This window comes from Equus quagga, chromosome 11 (genome assembly GCF_021613505.1).
Source record: "Equus quagga isolate Etosha38 chromosome 11, UCLA_HA_Equagga_1.0, whole genome shotgun sequence".
NCBI lineage: Eukaryota > Metazoa > Chordata > Mammalia > Perissodactyla > Equidae > Equus > Equus quagga.
In genome coordinates, this window is record NC_060277.1 from 58,843,063 (window position 1) to 58,858,333 (window position 15,271).

Below are 15,271 nucleotides of genomic sequence, written 5' to 3' on the forward strand. Positions count from 1 at the left end.
ATTAAAATAGCTATATTTAAGGAGAATATAAATTCAATATTCTTTCCAGGATTATCAGACTATTATCTACTCCCTAATTCTTAACTCACAAAATAGGAATCTGTTTAAAATAAAATTGATTCTATTAATCCATTGGAAAACTATTAGAAATAATAAACAACTACAGCAAAGTTGCAGGGTACAAAAACCAGTTGCATTTCTATACTCTAATAATGAACTAACAGAAAGAAAACTCAATAATACAATCCCATTTACAGTCACAACAAAAAGAATAAAATATCTATGAATAAATTTAACCAAGGAGGTGAAAGACCTATACAATGAAAACTATAAGATATTATTGAAAGAAATCAATGATGACATAAAGAAATGGAAAGATATTTCATGCACATGGATTGGAAGAATAAACATACTTAAAATGTCCATACTACCTAAAGCAATCTACAGATTCAATGCAATCCCAATCAGAATCCCAATGACATTCTTCACGGAAACAGAACAAAGAATCCTACAATTCATATGGGGCAACAAAATCCAATAGTTAAAGCAACCCTGAGGAAAAAGAACAAAGCTGGAGGCATCACAATCCTTGACTTGAAAATATACTACAAAGCTATAGTAATCAAAACAGCATGGTTCTGGTACAAAAACAGGCACACAGATCAATGAAACAGAACTGAAAGCCCAGAAATAAAACTGCACATCTACAGAGAGCTAATCTTCAACAGAGGAGCTAAGAACATACAATGAAGAAAGGAAAGTCTCTCCAATAAATGGTGTTGGGAAAACTGGACAGGCACAAGCAAAAGAATGACAGTAGACCATTATGTTTCGCCATACACAAAAATTAACTCAAAATGGATTAAAGACTTGAAGGTAAGACATGAAACCATAAAATTCCTAGAAGAAAATACAGGCTGTATACTCTTTGACATTGATCTTAGAAGGATCTTGTTAATACCAGGTCTACTTGGGCAAGGGAAACAAAAGAAAAAATAAACAAATGAGACATCATCAGACTAAAGAGCTTCTGCAAGGCAAAGGAACCCGGGAACAGAACGAAAAGACAACCCATGAACAGGGAGAAAATATTTGTAAATCATATATCTGACAAGGGGTTAATCTCCAAAATATATAAAGAACTCATACAACTCAAAACAAAAAATCAAACAACCCAATCAAAAAATAGGCTGAAGAAATGAACAGACATTTTTCCAAAGAAGATATACAGATGGCCAAGGCACGTGAAAAGATGTTCAACATCACTAATCATTAGGGAAATGCAAATCAAAATTACAAAATTACAATCACCTTTCACCTATTAGAACGTCTATAATTACCAAGACAAAAACCAACAAATGTTGGAGAGGTTGTGAAGAAAAGGGAACCCTCATACTCCGCTGGTGGGAATGTAAGCTGGTGCAACCACTGTGGAAAACAGTATGGAGATTTCTCAAAAAATTAAAAATAGAAATATCATATGACCCAGCTATCCCACTATTGGGTATTTATGCAAAGAGCTTGAAATCAACGATTCATAGAGACTTACACACTCCTATGTTCACTGCAGCATTATTCACTATACCCAAGAAGTGGAAGTAACCCAAGTGTCCATCAACTGATGAATGGATAAAGAAGATGCGGTATACATATACAATGGAATACTACTCAGCCATAAAAAAGACAAAACTGTCCCATTTGCAACATGGATGGACCTTAGGGTATTATGTTAAGTGAAATAAGCCGGACAGAGAAAGACAAACACTGTATGATTTCACTCATATGTGAACGATAAACAAATACATGGACAAAGATAACAGATTAGTGGTTACCAAAGGGGAAGGGGGTTTCAGGGTGGGCATGAGGGGTAAAGGGGCACATATATGGTGACTGACGAATAATGTACAACTGAAACTTCACTATGCTATAAACTATTATGACCTCAATAAAATAAAAATTTTAAAAAAGTGATTCTATTAAAGTTAAACCAAGATTCTTTTCCTAGGCTAAATCAACTGACCATAGTTGATGAAATTCATTACCACTTAATGAGACACTTACTATGGGCTCTGCACTGTTAATCACTTTTCATTGACTGCCTTAGTTAATTTTTCACAAAAGTTTCATGAGAAGGTACTACTATTATCAATCTCTTTCACAGAGAAGAAACCTGGGTTCAGGGAAGGAACTTCCCCAAAGAAAGTATGTGGGGAACCAGAGCTCATGCTTTCAATCACACATTACAGTATCAGCTTCAGTGTATAAACACAATACTTACTATCATATGATAAGATGTGTCCACTTTTGCCTTCATAAATAACATGGCCTTTGGATGCAGCTTCCTCTCTGCCTTTCTCAGGACTGCTCTCTTCAATGGGCATTCTAGAAATAGATCCCTTCACCAAAGCCTCAGTTGGTATGCCAGCCTGGGAGAGAGCTGGGGTACCCTGCCATCAAATCAAACACAAGCACCAAAAGAGTCACTTGAGTTTAGAGAAAACGCAAGGCACTCACAAAATTTAACTACTACACTGAGAGTCAGATCAATCCACAGCTTCAGAGAAGAAAGGACAAGCACACGAGAGGAAATCAGACGTCAAGTTTTCACAAACATAAAAAAATACTGTACCTTCATCCTTGAACCCTGCCATATAAAACTTCTTAAACTGCTGAAAGGCTTATGAGTTGAATCAGCTTTTTTTCCCACCTTGAAGTCAAACCTCTATGAAGGCACTTAACTCTTAGAAAAAAAAATTTGTCTTAAGGCCCAAAATCACACAAATGTAAGAAAGCTTTTATAAAATCTCTAATAAAAATAAGACAATAACTTAAGCTTTAAATTTAGAGTACCACAACTTTCTCTCATATTGTGATAAGAGAAAAAAGAACTTTCAAGTACCAAACTGTCTGCTCAGTTAGACCCCTGGTCATCAAGAACAGGAAGGGAAGAAAAACTCAGACGCCTCCATTTTGTGACATGAATTTAGTTTAGGTCACATCATCTGAATTTTTGCCATCATTAGTCCTCTTCTGGATTGCTTATGGTCATGGTTCTTTTTATTCTTCCTTTAAGCAGTAAACTCTTCCTTCAAGGGAAATCATTCATGGAACCTAATATGTAGGATACTTTGAAAAATTGAGCCGCTTGGGTCGAAATGGGAGTAGGAGGCCCAAACCTAGCCCACTCACACATTTAGTGTCCCCAAAACTCTTGTGAGGACGATCTGAAACCAAATGCTCACAGCAGGAAGAAGTGATGACAGCAATACATTTATTCATCCAGCTGTACGTGAGCTTGGTAGTAAACATCTGGAAATCCATAACATCCAGTTCAGATGTGCTCATATCACATGCACAGACTGATTTGAAAATAAACAGATACAGCCTAGCCTCATTTGATCCAGTTCATGCTGTCTTCCTACCTACAGTTTGGATACTAGAGTGAAAATGAAGAAGAAAAAAATAATACACATAGGCCATTTATTTTTCTTCTGTTTGTATTAAAGTGTTTGCTTATTCTGAAAACTAATTTCGGGGGAACGTATACTTCAGTCAAATGTGGAAGGAGCAGTCTGAAAAGTTAGTATGTTACTTTCTAGATCACTATAGGCCATATACTCTATAAACCATGCCTTAGGGAAGAATCACTGAGGAATCTTATTAAAATGGAGATTCTGATTCAATAGGTCTGGAGTGGGGAGTGAAATTTCTGCATTACTCTAACAAGCTCCCAGGTGATGCTGATAGTCTGGGGCAGAGACTACACTTGGTCAGCAAGGTACTAGGGCATGAGTCTCAAACAAGCATGCAGCAGAATCACTGGAGGGCTGGAAAAAGAGATCGTTGGGCCCCACCCACACAGCTGAGACTTCAGTAAATCTGGGGTGGGGCATGAGCATTTACATGTCTACAACTTCCCAGGTGACACTGATGCTGCTGGTCTGGGGACCACACTTTAACCACTGTCCTAGGGAATAAGAACAAAAGACAAGAAAGAAGAAGAGAACAGAAAACTTGTGACAGGCACAACACGTAAAAGCACAGGATTCTGTTCACAATTATTTCCCAAAAGAGGACTTTCCTTTTCCAGATGTACATTAATAAAGAGACTAAGGACTGTTTTACACTTCAAACTAAAATTAACATCTAACTGATAAAAAGGAAGACCTTTTTTTAATCAAAATTGGCAATTTATTTAGCCTAAAATTGGAAGAAGATATTTGATTTTTGGTGCTTTTGTCAATGTCATCCATATTTCCTAGCTTAGCTTAGCATTAGATTCTAGCAAGGCAGATTACATACTGAGACTGCAGACCTTCATTTTCACAAGGGGCAACAAAACCAAGCAAATAATTTATAAGGATGTGCTTTTCAATTTCTATTTAAGCTGAACACATAGTAAAAGCTTTGCCAGGAAGACAGGGAGAGCTGCATCAATTAGAACTTGTTTCTTCTGCCAATTTGCAAATAACTGATCTTTTCAAATGAACCACAGTACAGATATTATAGTTTGTGGTCAGGAAGAGCCAAAGATCTTGAGATTTGACTTCGAGTTTGCTCCTTAGGCATTGTTCAGTACACTAGGAATGATCATAACTAACCTGAGTGATGGACCCACGCAGGGATGGGAGGCTCTCCACAGAAATTTTGCTGGTTGGAGTGCCCCGAGTTATACTTCCTTCTTGAATGGCTCCTGTGGTACCTGAATAAAAACATCATTAGCAAATTACACTCCCTACCTCTGCAAAAAACAACAAATAAAATCAGCCCCTACTTGAGTGAGAGGCAAAAAGCGGAGGAAACAGCAGCACAAAAAGAATAGTTTTAGTTTTACTGAAATGTACTTTTAAAATAATATTGCAATTATTAAAAGGGATTGCTGAAATATGAAATTTCAAAGTTTTAAAATCATTTTTGTATGGAAAGAAAACAAATTTAGACTTTAAACTCTCTAACATAACCCATCTTTAAAATATTTAATGACTTCCTTCAATAAATTTATTAGGGACAAAATTTTAATATTTCTGCCAAACATCATAGTTTACCTCTGACCACTCCTTCATGTTGTGCCCTGACCAATAAACCCTCAGGCTGTGAGTTTTGGCTTCGGGGAGAAAATTCTTCCTGCTTGATGTAGGGCACAGTGGCTATGGACCAAAGCAAGAGAAACACGAAGAGATCAAGTGCTGTATTACTGTCAATGGTGTTACAAACGCAGGAACATTAGGAGTATTTACTCACTGACCTGATTTGGCAGACTCCTGTTGCCGTGGCAGTCCAAGAGAGATAGAGCCCACTGAAGGCTTAGCTGTTTCTTGAGTGTAGGAAGCCTGATTATGAGAAGTCAAATAAGTGCCAGGTGTTCCCTAAAAATAATTTTAAAAGACAAAATAACACTGTCTTTCCACAAGGTCAACTATAAATTTAATGTTCACATTTCTGTTTATAAAAATTTACACCCCTACTGCCCCAAATTAAGAACAGGTATTTTTAAAGCAAGAAAATCCTTGTCAAAGAGTGCTTAAATTACAAAAAATTTTTAAAGGGAGCAAGAAACGTCTTCCGAAATTACCATAATTTCATGTAGACAATATTTATTAGTAGCAAATTACATAAATAAAGCACTTAACAGTATACTGAGAATGTAAGCTATTATTATTAACAATATTTATTCCTCTTAAAAATGCTATGGGATAGTGATATCAGTGAAAATGGCACAGTAGGGACTTCCAAAAACTCTCCTCCATAGAGGCAACCAGAAAACAAGCAAAAATTATAGGAATCAACCTTTTAAGAACTCTGGAATTAACCAAAAGCTTACGTACATCTGGAAGCATTTATTCAAGAAAAATAGTGGAATATAGGTAAGAACAATGAGCTTTGTGGCATGTGAACTTGCTCTTCTGTGACTCCCACATACTCCCCCACAACCCAAAGCTCTGTGGCAGCCTTGAAAATCAACAGCCCTCAATCATGGTGAAAATCAATAGCCTAGAAGCCGGGAGAGGAGAAAGAAAAGGGTTCAGTGCCTTAAAAGCCTTATTCCCAGATAACTGTCATTATGTGGCTTGTCCAGTGGTTGCCTGGGAGACCCATTTGCAAAGCTGTCTTTATTAGACCTGAGTGTGGTGGAGAAGGAGATGCATGCTTGTCAGAAACACTGAGAGTCAACTGGTTAACTTCTCTACTGCCTAAGGCAGTAGATAACAGCTAGGGCAAACAATGGGCTAACCAAAAAGCTTAAAAGAAAAAGCTAAGAAATGAGATATTCATAGGGGGTTTGGAAAGTGCCAACATATTCCTAAGAATCCAAAAGGCCGTGTGCATGTGCAAGACTGTACGTTTGCCTAGGAAAGACATGAGAAGGCCGTAAGTTCTCACCTCTGGCTGACCTCAAGGCTCCATTAAAGCAAAGGAAGTAAAAACTACAGGAGAGTTGTCAGTTGCCTGACGGAATGTTGAAGGTATGCCCAACACACAGAGAGCCCCTCAGTAAAGACTGGGAAACTTATTAATTGTAACTATTAAAATCTCTGTCCAATCATTAGCTGACCATTAAGTTGACCAAACAGAGATTTCACTGGTTACACATGACACAAGACTACAGACTTTACAGAATTAGTTCAGAAAAGTCACTGAACTAATAAACAACAACAAAAACAAACAACAACAAAGCCTAGGGAGAGGGGAGAATCTGATTTCCAGAGTGGCCACATTAAATTATGCAAAATGTCTATTTTTCAACCAAAAATTACAAGACATGAAAAGAAACAAGAAAGTATGACCCATGCAGGAAGAAAAAGAGCAGTGAATAAAAACTGTCCCTGGGCTTTAGACTTGCAACAAAGACTTTAAATCAGCTATTATAAATACGTTCAAAAAACTATAGGGAACCATGTCTGAAGAATTAAAGTTTGACAATGACATCTCACCATATAGAGAAAATCAACAAAGAGAAAGAAATCATTAAAAAGAACCATATAAAAAATTCTGAAATTGAACAAAAGAAAAAATAAAGTAGTGGGAGTTCATCAGACTAAAGAGCTTCAGCAAGGCAAGGGAAATCAGGATCAAAACAAAAAGACAACCTACCAATTGGGAGAAAATATTTGCAAATCATATATCCAACTAGGGGTTAATCTCCATAATATATATAGAACACATACAACTCAACAACAAAAACACAAACAACCCAATCAAAAAATTGGCAGAGGATATGAACAGACATTTCTCCAAAGAAGATATACAGATGGGCAACAGGCACATGAAAAGATGTTCAAGATCACTAATCATTAGGGAAATGCAAATCAAAACTACAGTAAGATATCAACTTACACTCGTTAGAATAGCTTTAATCACCAAAATAAAAAATAACAAATGTTGGAGAGGTTGTGGAGAAAAGGGAACTCTCATACACTGCTGGTGGGAATGCAAATTGGTGCAGTCACTATGGAAAACAGTACGGAGATTTCTCAAAAAATTAGAAATAGAAATATCACATGACCCAGCTATCCCACTACTGGGTATTTATCCAAAGAACTTGAAATCAATGATTCAAAGAGACTTATGCACCCCTATGTTCACTGCAGCATTATTCACAATAGGCAAGACATGGAAGCAACCCAAGTGCCCACTGACCGATGACTGGGTAAAGAAGATGTAGTATATACATATATATACAACGGACTCAGCCATAAAAAAAAAAGACAAAATTGTCCCATTTGCAACAACAAGGATGGACCTTGAGGGTATTCTGTTACGTGAAATAAGTCAGAGAAAGACAAACACTATGTGATTTCACTCATATGTGGAAGATAAACAAACACATGGACAAAGGGAACAGTTTACCAGGGGGAAGAAGGTTGGAGGGTGGACCTAAGGGTAAAGGGGCACATTTATAGGCTGACTGACAAATAATAATGTACAACTGAAATTTCACAATGTTGTAGACTGTCATAACCTCAATAAAAAGAAAATTCAAAAAAATATTCTGAAGTTGAAAAATACAAGAACTGGAGGAAAAAAATAAAAACTCTCAGCAAACTAAGAATATAAGGAACTATCTTCAATCTGATGAAGGGCACCTATGAAAAGTCTATAGTTAACATACCTACCCATGAAATACTGAATGCCTCTCTCCTAAGATGGGCAACAAAGAGAGCATATCATCTTCACCACTTCTATTAAACATCGTACTAAAAGTTCCACCCTAGCCAGTTCAATAAAATAAGAAAAATAAAAGGCATAAGGTTTGGAAAGAAAGAAGTGAAACTGTCTTTATTTGCAGATGACGTGCACACAGAGAAAATCCTAAGAAATCTACCCCAAAACAAAATAAAAAACCCTACCAGCAGCAATAAGTGAATATAGCAGGAGATAAGGTCAAGATACAAAAATCAACTGTTTTTCTATATACCAGCAAGAATTGCAAAATGAAATTTTAAAAAATAATATCATTTATAAAAACACAAACTACATTAAAAATAATCCAATTAATTGAAAATAAATCTAACAAAATCTCTACAGTGAAAACTACAAAACACTGCTGAGAGAAATTAAAGACCTAAATAAATGGAAAGATAAACATGTTCATGGATTAGAAGATGCAATACTTTTAAGATTGTCATTCCTATCCCAAATTAATCTACAGATTTAACGCAATCCTGAACAAAATCCCAGCAGAGTGTTTATATGGAAATGCAAAAGATATAGGAGATTGAAAACAATCTTGAAAAATAAAAGCACTATAGGACTTATACTACATGATTTCAAGACTTACCATAAAGCTGCAGCAATCAAAACCGTGGTGCTGATAAAAGGATGGGCAAATAGATCAATGGAACAGAATAGAGAATCCAGAAATAGACCCAAATATATAGTGAAATCGTTTTTGACAAACGCACTAAAGCAATCAAATGGGAGAAAGACTTTGCAACGAATGTTACCGGAACTATCAATTACCCAAATGGATAAATGAATGCCCATCCTGACCTCACACTGTACACAAAAATTAATTTGACATGGATCATAGACCTAAATGTAAAAGCCAAAACGATAAAGCTTTCAGAAGAAAACCTAGGAGAATATCTCCACAGCCTTGGAGCAGGCAAAGACTTCTTAGAGAAAAAGAGAAAAAAAAAATTATACATGTGGACTTTATCAAAATTTAAAACTGCTTATCAAAATTTAGCAGTAACAAAACACACAAGCCAAAAATAGAGAAAATATTTTAATAAACATATCTAACAGACCAAAGAAGATATACGGACGGCCAATAGACACATGAAAAGATGCCCACCATCACTAATCATCAGGGAAATGCAAATCAAAACTACACTAAGATATCACCTTACACCTGTTAGAATGGCAAAAATAACCAAAACAAAAAGTGACGATTGTTGGAGAGTTTGTGGAGAAAAAGGAACCCTTATACACTGCTGGTGGGAATGCAAACTGGTGCAGCTACTACGGAAAACAGTATGGAGATTTCTCAAAAAATTAAAAATAGAGGGGCTGGCCCCGTGGCCGAGTGGTTAAGTTCGCGCGCTCCGCTGCAGGCGGCCCAGTGTTTCGTTAGTTCGAATCCTGGGCGCGGACATGGCACTGCTCATCAGACCACGCTGAGGCAGCGTCCCACATGCCACAGCTAGAAGAACCCACAACGAAGAATACACAACTATGTACCGGGGGGCTTTGGGGAGAAAAAGGAAAAAATAAAAAAAAAATCTTAAAAAAAAAAAAAAAATTAAAAATAGAAATATCTTATGACCCAGCCATCCCACTACTGGGTATCTACCCAAAGAACCTGAAATCAGCAATTCCAAAAGTCCCATGCACCCCTATGTTCACTGCAGCATTATTTACAATAGCCAAGACATGGAACCAACCTAAGTGCCCATCAACAGATGACTGGATAAAGAAGATATGGTATATATATACAATGGAATACTACTCAGCCATAAAAAAAGACAAAACTGTCCCATTCACAACAACATGGATGGACCTTGAGGGTATTATGTTAAGTGAAGTAAGCCAGACAGAGAAAGACGAACTCTGTATGACTCCACTCATAGGTGGAAGTTAAACATAGATACAAAGAGAATTGATTGGTGGTTACCAGGGGAAAGGGGGGGTGGGGGAGGAGACAAAGGGTGAAGAGGTGTTCCTACAACATGACTAACAATAACGTACAACTGACATTTCACAAGGTTATAAACTATCATAATCTTAATAAAAAGTTAAAAAAAAACCACATCTAACAGAGAACTCTCATTCATAATATATAAAGAACTTCTACAATCTAATAATAAAAAGACCCAATAAAAATGGATAATAAGACCTAAACAGTCACTTCACAATCAGATGTACAAATGGTCAATAAGTATATGAAAAAGGGCTCAACATCATTTGCTGTCAGGGAAATGCAAGATAAAACCACAATAAAATGTTACACACCCACTAGTATTACTAAAATAAAAAAGACTGACAAGAGCAAATGGAGCAACCTGAAGGCTCATACGTTGCTGGCAGCAATGTAAATTGTAGAACCACTCTGGAAAATTATAAAGTAAAATATATATATACTTAGTAATTCCACTCTCAGGGAATTATATAAGAGAAATGAAAACACATGTCTACAAAGAGCCCAGTACAAGAATGTTCATATCAGCTTTATTCATAGTAGCCAAAAAACTAGAAGCAGCTCAGGTTTCTATCAACAAGAAAATAGATAAACTGGTATGTTCATACAATGGAGTATTATTCAGCAATAAAAAGGAAGAAACTGGGGCTGGTCCAGTGGCATAGTGGTTAAATTCACGGGCTCCGCTTAAGCGGCCTGGGGTTCACCAGTTCAGATCCCGGGCACGGACCTACACATTGCTCATTAAGTCAGGCTATGGTGGCGTCTCACACACAAAATACAGGAATATTGGCATAGATGTTAGTTCAGGGCCAATCTTCACCAAAAAAAAAAAAGAAGAAGAAGAAGAAGAAGAAAGAAAGGAAAACAAAGAAACTACTGATACACAGAAACTTGGAAGAATCCCTAAAACCATTATGCTAAAGTTAAAGAAGACAGACACAGAAGAGCGCACCATTGTATGATTCCATTTACATGAAGTTCTAGAAAGGGCAAAACTATGCCAACAGAAAGCAGAACAGACATTGCTTCAGGCAATGAAGAGGAGCCTGCCTGGGAAGGGGCACGAGAAAACTTCCTAAAGTGACAGAAATGTTCCATAACCTGACAGGGGTGTGGACACTGATTATGCACATTAGACAAAACTAAACTGGTAAGATCAGATCATAGTGAGGGAAAAAAAAAAGTAATGCACCTGGAAAAAAAAAAGAGAGATAACAGCCAAATCAGAATAAACTAAGGCTTACCAATTATCTACAATTTAATATTTACAGCCTTTACAACAGTTAGTCACCAAACAGCCTAGTATTTGAAAACATTCCAGTTACATTTACACCACGCTGAACTTCAGGGCACATACGCGTCCTCCGTAAGTTAAATCAGACAGCGTGCCGTGGCCACTCAATCCGAGCACATAACTCTCACAAACTTCCTGCGTGTGGCATGGAGGACAGTGATGCTGCACCTTCTGGTCATTTTCTCTTCATACATACACAGATTTTTATTTGTTAGGACTCTGACAAATTATTATGAGAAGGAGGGAAAATCTTTACCAAAGCAATATTCCACAGGAAATCTACCGCGAAGGGAAGCCATTGTACCTGTGAGATGGAGCCTCCCAGTATAAAAGACGGTTTTTCTGAAGCCACTGTGGTTTTGGACGATGGGATGAGAGGAGGAGGCGGCCTAGTGGGTCGAGTTGTCGGGAGCCGAACCCCTTCAGGGAGGTTAGTTATCACTTGATGTGGAGCAGGCTGAAGGACTTTTAAAAGAAGAAACAATGATTTAAAATCGTCAATTTCCTAGTTTGCAACATTCTACCTATCTCAGTCATTCCTGAATTTTTAAATCACAAATTATAAGTGCAAGACGAAGCCAAGGATGAACATTTCTATTTTAAATTTCTCTTTCACTTGAAATAAACCTGTATACATGTTCAGGTCACAAATGATACTTGTGAGGTTTAAATATTCAACTCCCTGTCAAACCAGAGGTTTCAAGCTGATGTTCAGTTCAAACTATTTCTGCTTAGCATACGCAAATGTCAATCTTTAATAATTTTTTTTCTCCCTCCATCACTCTTTGGACCTCACAACAGAGGTGAGAAAAAAGCGTGCTTCTTAGGAATAGCCAATACCACAACTAAAGAATATACAGACATGATTGACAACTGCTTATATGTCCTCTTTGCATCTTGCATAATTTGAGAAACATTTACTGATTCTGGCTCTCACAGACACTTGAATTTCTAGAGGGGAGGCAGAATCTCAAGACTTTTACAAAGTACATGTACTCTTAAAAGAAAAGTCAGTCAGTGCCACAGCATACACCTGTGAACACATATTTCCCAGTGGCCCAGGGAATCTGAACTGAATACAACTGAGGATGGAATGCAGAGAAACAAAAAAGGAATGTTGAAATATCAAGGACATGTCCTGGAAGAGCAGCTTTTTCATGAGATTAAACCACCCATGTCTAACATCTGTAGGTAGACGGCCAGCAGCCACTGCACAGAGGAACAATATTTACCTGGCGGGACACTATAGCGGGCTGCACTCATATCAGGCTGTGGAGCGGCTTTACTGACTTCTCTTGGAGAGAGCCTACACGGTGATGCTGACCTTGCTGCAGTATTGTGCATCTGCGCTTCCTGTTCTAGAGCACGTTTGACCTCAGCATAAGGCATATAGGCGACTGATTTTCCTATGAAAGTTAAAGTTATCAAAATAAGGGAAGAACCCCAAATTAAAATAGTAAGTGTGAAAGGACCAAGCCCACATCATCCAGGGGCAGATCCGACTAGATACTAATATCAAGGTCTAAAATTCCTTGGGGTGGGGAGCAGTCCACCCAGATAGAGTAAGAAACACTGTAAGTCTAAATCTTCTGGTGTACACACCATCACTTTGACCTAATAAAATCCTCAAAAATTCAATCACGATTTTTTCCCTTTAAAGGACAAAGAATTCTCCTTCCTCTCATTAGGAGAATCAAGTGTTTCATATGCAATAAAGATCACACCAGTAACCATCAGATTATTCAGCCTTTCTGTGAATTGAAGTCTGGCCTAAATTAGAGGTCAGATCTCTGAGGATTTCAACTCTTAAAATTAGCCTGTTGCAGCCCACTGCTAAATATTCAGAGAAATAAATGTGATTAAGAAATGGAAGAAGACTTTCAAAAGATGCAGATTGAACTACTCCAAAAAACTACACGAGCTTATAAAACTATGAATTTTACTGCAATAATGCTAATGAAAGTTATTCCACATAATTCACCTCCACATAAAGTATAAAACAACTTTAAGCATTTAAAGGGCATATTAGATAGGTGGTCATATTTAGACATAAAAAATATATATAATTTTCTCCTTTTTAAAATAAAATTGACATATTGTAATTTTGGAAAATCTCAAGAAAGTGAAAATCATCCATAACCTGAACCGTTTAGATTTGTGGCATTTTAACATCTGCCAGAAAAAATTCCCATTCATTTTATTATTCTTTTGCTTACCTAGTCTGATCCACTTATTCTTCTAGATAAATCCAAATTTAAAATCATTTTGAGTACTTCCTCCCCAAAGTATCACTGGAATTTTCATTGGACTTGCATTAAATTTATGAACACTGGAGACTTGACATTTTATAATAATGAGTTTTCTTTTCTTTTTCATGTTGGTAGTTGTCTATTTTTCTATTGTTTTATTTATTTATTTTGTGTGTGTGTCTGTGTGTGAGGAAGACTGGCCCTAAACTGACATCTGTTGCCAATTTTCCTCTTTTTGCTGAGGAAGACTTTTGCTGAGCTAACATCTGTGCCAATCTTCCTCTGTTTTGTATGTGGGATGCTGCCACAGCATGGCTTGTTGAGCGGTGTGTAGGTCTATGCCCAGGATCCAAACCTGCAAATCCCAGGCCACTGAAGCAGAATGCACAAACTTAACCACTATGCCAGCAGGCCAGCCCAATAATGAGTTTTCTAATTGGGGAACTTAGATTTTTTTCATATAAGACTTAGACATTTCTTGTCAAAAATTATTCATAAATATTTTATATTTTATTGCTAAGAAAATCATCTTTTTCATATATATGTGGATTTACATATATAACTGATTATTGCAGATATATACGAAAGATGTGGATTTCTGTATATAAATTTTTTCTTGAGAAACTTAATGAACTTTTCTTTTAGCTCTAATAACTTTTCAGTTTATTCTTTTAGGCTTTGTAGGTGGATAATTTTATCCTGTGAGTAATAACTTGTCTTCTCTCCTCAGATCATTAAAACTTTCTTTTGGTTCCTTTTTCCCTCACTGCACTATAGTAAGTAATAGTGGGCATCTGGATAGTTCCTATCCAAAGGGAAAATTTATTAAGTGGAAGGTCTGTAATTGGTTTCAAACAGAGATTCATTAGCACAAGGCATAAAAAGTTCTTTGGTTTACTAGGATATTTTAAAAAACAGAAATAATTATAGTAATATCAGCTAATATGCACCATGTACTATGTTCAGAGCTCTGTGAACTACATAAATTATCTCATTTACCCTCATGACCAATGAGATTATTAACACCATTTTATAGATAAGGAATCTGGACCCAGAAGAATCACACTTAATTGCCCAACCAAGGTCACACTACCAGGGGTTTTTCAAAAGCAGTGTAATTCCTGATGCTGAGCTCTAAACCACAGTGCACTAATGTCTCCCTGAAGCACAGGGGGTTGATTTTATATACCTCTGGGGTATTCATCAAGATAATGGTACTCTTTCTTTCTTTGACATATTAGTATAATGAATTAAATTAAGTGTCCTAACACTGCAAATTTATGAAAAAAATCAACTTTAAAAGAAAATCACTTCTTCCTTTCTAGAGAATTTATCATGATAGTGTATTATAAATTCAGTATCTGATTGTTTTACCATTTCTAGTAAGTTTATAACTACGTGGAAAAGCTCCCTTTGTCATAGTAGTGTTAAAGAAAAAGAAAAGACAGAAATTTAAGTTGTTCTAAATACAGCTATTTCAATCATGTACTCAGAGCTGAAAAAATAAACAAAGAAATAAACACCAAAATAAAAAAGCAGATTGAGTTGCACAGAAGCACTCTTACTTTGACTGAACAGCTCTGC

The 15,271-nt window shown here is 36.7% G+C and overlaps 1 protein-coding gene across 14 annotated transcripts in view; it reads right to left on the reverse strand.

Moving 5' to 3' along the window:
- Positions 1-15,271, reverse strand: part of NCOR1 (nuclear receptor corepressor 1) — a 154,478-nt gene that overhangs the window by 33,737 nt on the left and 105,470 nt on the right. For 9 of the 14 annotated variants that reach the window (XM_046675471.1, XM_046675468.1, XM_046675474.1 and 6 more), the window contains 6 exons: positions 12,671-12,844; positions 11,743-11,903; positions 5,246-5,366; positions 5,046-5,147; positions 4,602-4,702; positions 2,279-2,447 (listed from right to left, as the gene is read on the reverse strand). In XM_046675471.1, the coding sequence (XP_046531427.1) occupies positions 2,279-2,447; positions 4,602-4,702; positions 5,046-5,147; positions 5,246-5,366; positions 11,743-11,903; positions 12,671-12,844 (828 nt within the window). The remainder of the gene's footprint in view (positions 1-2,278; positions 2,448-4,601; positions 4,703-5,045; positions 5,148-5,245; positions 5,367-11,742; positions 11,904-12,670; positions 12,845-15,271) is intronic. The other 5 variants (XM_046675479.1, XM_046675478.1, XM_046675481.1 and 2 more) reach the window with 2 other exon arrangements.